Source organism: Octopus sinensis, linkage group LG19 (genome assembly GCF_006345805.1).
Source record: "Octopus sinensis linkage group LG19, ASM634580v1, whole genome shotgun sequence".
Taxonomy (NCBI): domain Eukaryota; kingdom Metazoa; phylum Mollusca; class Cephalopoda; order Octopoda; family Octopodidae; genus Octopus; species Octopus sinensis.
In genome coordinates, this window is record NC_043015.1 from 14,405,487 (window position 1) to 14,413,579 (window position 8,093).

The following is an 8,093-nucleotide window of genomic DNA, read 5'->3' on the forward strand; positions in this document are numbered from 1 at the left end:
GACTATTAGTACGATGAAATTTACCAAGGAGGTCATCATCCTGCATAACTGGAATATTTAATTTTTAACCATGACTGGTAATGTACCCTTGAAACAACCATAGATGGAACACTCTCCTATTTTTGGATCCTATTTTATTATGTTTTTCTTAACTTTGATATCTAGCATTATTTCTATCTTATATTCTATATGTATAAGTGATTTTTTAGATGATTTAGGCGGTTTGCCATTTAAAGGTTGACGTTTTTATTCCTATATTTATCAACCTCTCATTCATTTTGCACCTCCTATTATTAATCACGCATAACTTCTTACATGTAAAGTTTATTTATATGTAATTTTATATGTATTTTTAAATATTTTTATATTTCTTCTATATTTCTATGTATGTTTGGTTTTACAATTGGTGAATCCTTACACCTATATATGCATGATTTATGTTGGTAGACCAATCACAAACGCCTTCAGGTAGATGGCCCTGCTCGATCTGTAAAAAAGGCGTAGGTAGAAACTCTAAAAGATGCACCAAATGTAAGCTATGGACACATAAGAGATGTAGTAATGTCAAAGGAAGACTAACTAGGAAAATAGTTTTTATCTGTGGCAGATGCTCAGGAGCAATAAACTCTGAAAATATGCAGAGACCAACTTCTACCACGTTCCAGGGAGAAAAACTAGAAGTAGTTGATAGCTTCCGCTACCTAGGTGACCAAGTCAGTAGCGGGGGCAGGTGTGCTGAAAGTGTAACTGCTAGAGTAAGAATAGCCTGGGCAAAGTTTAGAGAGCTCTTACCCCTGCTGGTGACAAAAGGCCTCTCGCTCAAAGTAAAAGGCAGACTGTATGATGCATGTGTACATACAGCCATGCTACATGGTAGTGAAACTTGGGCTGTGACTGCTGAGGATTTGCGTAAGCTCGCAAGAAATGAAGCTAGTATGCTCCGATGGATGTGTAATGTCAGTGTTCATAATCGACAGAGTGTAAGTACCTTGAGAGAAAAGTTGGACCTAAGAAGCATCAGTTGTGTGCAAGAGACGTTTGCGCTGGTATGGTCATGTGACGAGAATGGCTGAAGATAGTTGTGTGCGAAAGCGCCACACTCTGGCAGTTGAGGGGACCTGTGGAAGAGGTAGACCCAGGAAAACCTGGGACGAGGTGGTGAAGCACGACCTTCGAACTTTAGGTCTCACCAAGGAAATGACTAGAGACCGAGACCTATGGAAGTATGCTGTGTGTGAGAAGACCCGGCAAGACCAGTGACAACAGTCAAAATCGAAATCAAAATCCAACCAAATCAAATCAGATATCAGAAAGCAGAACCAAAATTGAGGTCGATCAACATCAGTGAAAATTGCAGCTGTGGTTAAGCGAACCATCCGATCGTGGCCGTTGCCGGAGCCGCCCCATCTAGCCTCCGTGCCGGTGGCACGTAAAAGCACCATCCGTTTGTGGCCGTTTTCCAGCTCCGTCTGGCACCTGTGCAGGTGGCACGTAAAAAGCACCCACTACACTCATGGAGTGGTTGGCGTTAGGAAGGGCATCCAGCCGTAGAAACACTGCCAGATCAGACTTGGCCTGATGCAGTCTTCCGGCTTCACAGACCCCAGTTGAACCGTCCAACCCATGCTAGCATGGAAAGCGGACGCTAAATGATGATGATGATGATGATTCAACTACTTTAATTCAATATTTCCATTTGTGTTCAGGAATCTGTTTGCCTATGATTTGTGTTTTCAATTTTCTCTACACTGTATTTTTTTACACTGGCTTTCTGTGAGCACTTCCTAAATAGCCCATACATTTTAAAACATGCTTAATATTATATATGTGTATATATTTATATGTATATAAACACTTGTGCATGAGTGTATATGTGTATATATATATATAAATATAAAAATACATACATATATATACAAGGATATCCAGAAGTAATGCAGTATGATCGTTTCATACAACTCCATTTAATTGAGCAATGCAATTATTTCATTACATCAATTTAAAATGTAGAGCAATCTTCAGCTGCACAACGATATAGAATTTAATTAAATAAGGACACATTAGTATAATTTTACCCAAAATCTCCAAGAGGATAAGGAGATAGACAAGGAACATGTTTTACCAACAACATCATAGTTGTAACTCATATATACATATATGTATATATGTACTTGAGTGCGTGTGTGTGTATGTATACTTGGTGAATATGTATGTATGCATGCATGTAAGTGTTTTACTGTCTCCTTGCTTTGACATCACATGATAGTTGTAAATGAATGTCTTCGTCATGCAGGCAATGTTATTCGTTTCCAATCTTCTGTGAGAAACCTGGGTGATGACAAGGGACAAGAAGAGCAACTGGCCATTGTAAAACCGCCTCAACAAATTCTATGTAAGCATGGAAAAGTGGATGCTAAAACGATAACGATGTATAGCTACATCATACACATCAGACATGTCTCTTTCTCTCCCTCCTTCCTTTCTCTTTCTTTCTCTCTCCCTCTCTTTCTATATATAGTGTTGTGTCTTAAGATTCAACAAAATTTGTTTCAACACACAAATTCACATTAAGAATCTTGCCAACCAATTGCAAAAATGAAGTGTGTGTGTGTGTGTATATATATATATATATATATATATGGCGATCTTTCATTTGTAGTAGCACGTTTCCGTCGATGATTTCCGTAAAAAACTTTTATTTTTTTACATAAAGAGACTAAGAGGAAGCAATTTTATGACGTGGGAATTTCTTTTGAAGTTACCGATGCATTGATGTACATGTGTGTGTGTGTTTGATGGAGTGTGGGAGACAGACAGTATGTTGTGTAAGTGAAGTGCTTCTGTTAGTGTGTGTGAAGAGAGAGTAATGTGTGAAAGAGAGAGATAACTGAAATTTTTTACTCGGTGTATGTGTATATGTATGTATGCATGTATGTGTGTGTGTGTATGTATCTATGTATGTGTGTGTGTATGTATGTATGTATGGCCGATTCAGTGTAATTTTTTACTCGGTGTATGTGTATATGTATGTCTGAATGTATGTGTGTGTGTGTGTAAGTATGTGTGTATGTATATATGTATGGCCGATTCAGTGTACACTGAATTGGCCATACATACATACATACATACATACACACACACACATACTTACACACATACATAGATACATACACACACACACATACATGCAGACATACATATACACATACACCGAGTAAAAAATTACACTGAATCGGCCATACATACATACATACACACACACATACACAATACATAGATACATACACACACACACATACATGCAGACATACATATACACATACACCGAGTAAAAAATTACTGAATCAGCCATACATACATACATACACACACACATACATAGATACATACACACACATACATGCATACATACATATACACATACACCGAGTAAAAAATTTCAGTTATCTCTCTCTTTCACACACACTAACAGAAGCACTTCACTTACACAACATACTGTCTGTCTCCCACACCCAACAAACACACACACACACACATGTACACCAATGCTTCGGTAACTTCAAAAGAAATTCCCTCGTCATAAAATCGCTTCCTCTTAGTCTCTTTCGCTCTCATTACTTCAAATGTTCCCGCAAGCCCATATGTAAAAAAATAAAAGTTTTTTACGGAAATCATCGACGGAAACGTGCTACTACAAACGAAAGATCGCCATATGGCCATATATATATATATATATATATATATATATATATATAATATACACACACACACTCACATAAATATATTTGTTGGTCTGCCTGTATATATGACTACATGAAAGTATATGTGTGGATAATAGAGAGACAGACAGATCATTTCATTTCTTATTCTGACAATAGTTCGTTAACCAAAATCTATAAAACAAACAAGTGCCAACGTTTTCGTGCAGTAAGCACTTATTGTTTACATAACCAATTTCTAAAAAAATCATCGTCATCATTGTCATATATTATAAAATGTGCAACAGAAATTATAATTTTATCGTATAGAATAGCAACAGAAGCAGTGAAATTATATGAAACGATAGTAAAAGTATGTATATAGTTTGACTGAAGATAACTAGTGTAGCTAAGACTCCATTTTAGAAGCGATGTATCGCGGAGGAAAAGCTTGATGTTGTCATGGAAACAAGCACGTCGCTTTATTGATTATTAATGATACACTATACCTCTTGATAACAAAAAGGAAAGAAAGAAGCATAACTTTTATCATAAACAATAAATATAATAATTACGTAAATAAAAATAATGCTTACATTTGCCAAAATAAATAAATGTTAAACTTTATTACGAATAAAATTTTAAAATTAAAATATTTTAAAATTACGTACTTGGATTTTCCTACTGCACTATCTCCGATACAAATTATTTTCACTTTAATTTCTTCTCCTAATTGTTTTTCATCATTTTCTCCGCTGCCGCTTTTAGACTCCACATCTTCAACATTCGCCATGGTCCCTCTGGCCGGCTAGTTTAGATAAACAGCGCAAAGCATGCTGGAAGCGGAAACTGAGGCTGTTTCTTTACAGTGAAACTTGCTCCGTAGAAAAAGAACTGATTGAACCCAACGAAATTTAACACGGCTATCCAATCAATCGATATAAATCAATTGGAAACATACTAGTTATAATAAAAGCTATGAATTGTGAATTGGTGACAGTATCATAGCTATCATTAATATTTAATATTTCATTCTCAACTTGGGATATAGCTTGGAATTTAATGGGATAGGGAATATGACGGCTATATCTTGTCCACAGCTTTAAGAAGCGTAAATTATTTGAGATTAGAATTATTTCGCTCCACTTATTTTGCCACTGCTTTTGGAAAATGTTATCCATTTCATTTATATTTTGGTGTTGTTTAAAAATCAGAATCATTTTTTGCAGTTTGATATTCAGAGAAAATATAAATTTCAAGCATGAAACTGAGTAAAATGAGATGTAATGCAAACACATATTTCTGTAAAGAAAGAGTGGTTAAGGGTTTTTTTCTAGGTTCCAAATTTATCAGCTTCTATGTATGGCAGATTGAAAACCAGACATTCAGCTCAACAGAACTTAATCACACATTTTACAGTTGGTCTACACAATGTTTCTTGTCACTGTGTCTCTAAAAGAGGCTGAAATTCTTAAAAGACTGAGCAATTAATAATTCTTCATATTAAACAAACTCAGGTTTATAATCTCTTTCCCATTCCAACCACCAATGATTATCATGTGTAAGATTACTTTTTACACAAAACTTCAAGGAACATATAAACAAACTTACATAAACCTTTATTATCAAATGCTCTTTCATTCAATATACTAACTGCATTGTTACCACTGAATAATGAGCTGTTTCACCAAGTTCAATTATGCATCAAAAATATTTTAACGCAACACAATAAACATCTCTGCTTTAACCCTTTAGCATTCATATTTTTCTATCAAAATTAATGTTTATTCACATTTTTTAAAATTAATTATGTTATCTTGTAGCCTTGAGATTTTGACAAGGCAAGTGTTAAGATAAACCTTTGTACTTGACTTTGTTGACATGGAGAAAACCTTTGACAGGGTCCCCCCAATCCCTTATTTGGTGGTCAATGCGGAAACTAGGGATAGATGAATGGTTAGTGGGAGCTGTACAAGGATTGGCAACAAGTATAGTGAAAAATACCAGGTAGGGGTAGGGGTCCACCAAGGATCAGTCCTCAGTTCCCTCATATTCATCATAGTCTTCTATAAGCAATAACAGAGAAATTCAAGACAGGTTGCGCCTGGGAACTTCTCTGTGCTGATGACCTTGCTCTAATAATTGAGTCACTATCAGAACTAGAGAAGTTTCAAGTGTGGAAGCAAGGTCTAGAATCAAAGGGCCTTAGAGTCAATCTAGCAAAAACCAAAGTAAGTAGGAAGGCAGATGTACTGGGAAGATAGTTTTTGTGTGTGGCAAATGTACAGGGGCAATAAACACTGAAAACATGCAGAAAACAGCTTCCGTCACATGCCAGGGAGAAAAACTAGAAGTAGTTGATAGCTTCCGCTACCTGGGGACCAAGTTAGTAGCAGGGGTAGATGCTCTGAGAGCATAGCTGCTAGAATAAAACTAGCCTGAATAAAGTTCAGAGAGCTCCTACCTCTGCTGGTTACAAAGAGCCTCTCACTCAGCGAAAGGTAGACTGTATGGCGCATGTGTGCAAACAGCCACGCTACATGGCAGTGAAACATGGGCCGTGACTGCTGAGGTCATACGTAAGCTTGCAAGAAATGAAGCCAGTATGCTCCACTGGATGTGTAATATCAGTGAGCATACATGACAGAGTGTAAGCATCCTGAGAGAAAAGTTGCATAAGCATTAGATGTGGTGTGCAAGAGAGATGAATGCGCTGGTATGGTCATGTATTGCGTATGGATGAGGACAACTGTGTGAAAAACTATCACACCCTAACAGTCGAGGGAACCTATGGAAGAGGTAGTGAAGCATTGGGCTTCACCAAGGCAATGACAAGTGACTGGGAGATATGCTGTGCAAGCCAGGTGAGACCATAACCAGTGTTGCATAACTGGCCCATTGGGCAATAAACTATGCTTGAAAAGACCTGTCGAGTCAAGTGAAATTGTTGTTGTGTCCAATGCCACCAGCACAGGATCCAGTCAGGCAGCACTGGCAGCGATCATGCTCAAATGGTGTTTTTACCATGCTACTGATACGGGTGCCAATCAGGCAGTACTGTCATCAGCCATGACAATGATTTCTCTTGCCTCAACAGGTCTTTGCAAGTGCAGTTTATTGCCCAATGATTGAATGGTACTCTTAAACGGGCTGGATATGCTGCATTGGTATAGGCCACAGTTATGATCTTACTTGGTTTGCCGGGTCTTCTCAAGCACAGCATATCTCGAAAGGTCTCGGTCACTTGTCATTGCCTCGGTGAGGCCCAATGTTCGAAGATTGTGCTTCACTACCTCATCCCATAGGCCACGGTTTATGGTCTCACTTGGTTTGCTGGGTCTTCTCAAGCACAGCATATCTCAAAAGGTCTCGGTCACTAGTCATTGCTTTGGTGAGGCCCAATGTTCGAAGGTTGTGCTACACCACCTCATTCCAGATCTTCCTGGGTCTACCTTTTCTACAGTTCCCTTGACTACTAGAGTGTGACATATTTTCACACAGCTGTCCTCATCCATTCGCAACACATAACCATACCAGCGCAGTCGTCTCTCTTGTACACCACATCTGATGCTTCTTATGTCCAACTTTTCTCTCAGAGCGCTTACACTGTCGTATATGCACATCCAGTGGAGCATACTGGCTTCATTCCTTGCAAGCTTACACATGTCCTCAGAAGTCACAGCCCATGTTTCACTGCCATGTAGCATAGCTGTTCGCACACATGCGTCATATAGTCTACCTTTTACTCTGAGCGAGAGGCCCTTTGTCATTAGCAGAGGTAGGAGCTCACTGAACTTTGTCCAGGCTATTCTAATTCTTGCAGCTACACTTTCAGAACATTCACCCTCGATAGTGTTGGCTAAATTCAATAGATATACTCTGCCATTGGCCTATAACCTCTCTTCAAAGTGGAAAGGGAAAAGACCTCGTAGCTAGTTGTTGAACACACGGACAAAGGAGAAGGGTTAAATGCAAGGATTGTCTCCCTTAGACCACTATCCCTAAATGACCCGGTCAGTTTGTGGGTTCCAGGGCTTCAGTACGAATCTCCTGAAGTGTAAGATGTTCTTTGAGTTGAGGGAGTTCTTTAATATTCTTGCCTGTTCAGCTATGCACAACTTGCAATGCTTGCTCCCGTTGATGTAGGGGTCTGGTTTTTCTAGGATCTTCCAATGAGTTTATGTGAAGAGTCCCTTAATGCTTCAGGCATCACACATGGCTAGCGAAAGATGTGGCATATCATCTCTCCAGGATCCTAAAAGAGGATCTGTGGTTGGAGAGGCGCTGCTTGAAGGTGTTTCCAGAACATTTGATGTATCATCTATTGCTGCTGGCGATGCTGTTTTTCTGTTAATATTGATGCTGCTACTTCCGCTGTTGCTGGTGTTATTGGTG

The 8,093-nt window shown here is 38.5% G+C and overlaps 1 protein-coding gene across 2 annotated transcripts in view; it reads right to left on the reverse strand.

Moving 5' to 3' along the window:
• The window catches only part of LOC115222193 (rab-like protein 2A), a 129,275-nt gene extending 124,201 nt beyond the window's left edge, over window positions 1-5,074 (reverse strand). The window contains exon 1 of one of the 2 annotated variants that reach the window (XM_036511235.1): window positions 4,370-5,074. In XM_036511235.1, coding sequence (XP_036367128.1) covers window positions 4,370-4,491 — 122 coding nt within the window. In that variant the 5' untranslated portion in view covers window positions 4,492-5,074. The remainder of the gene's footprint in view (window positions 1-4,369) is intronic. The other variant, XM_029792344.2, reaches the window with a different exon arrangement.
• Between the last annotated feature and the right edge of the window lie 3,019 nt (window positions 5,075-8,093).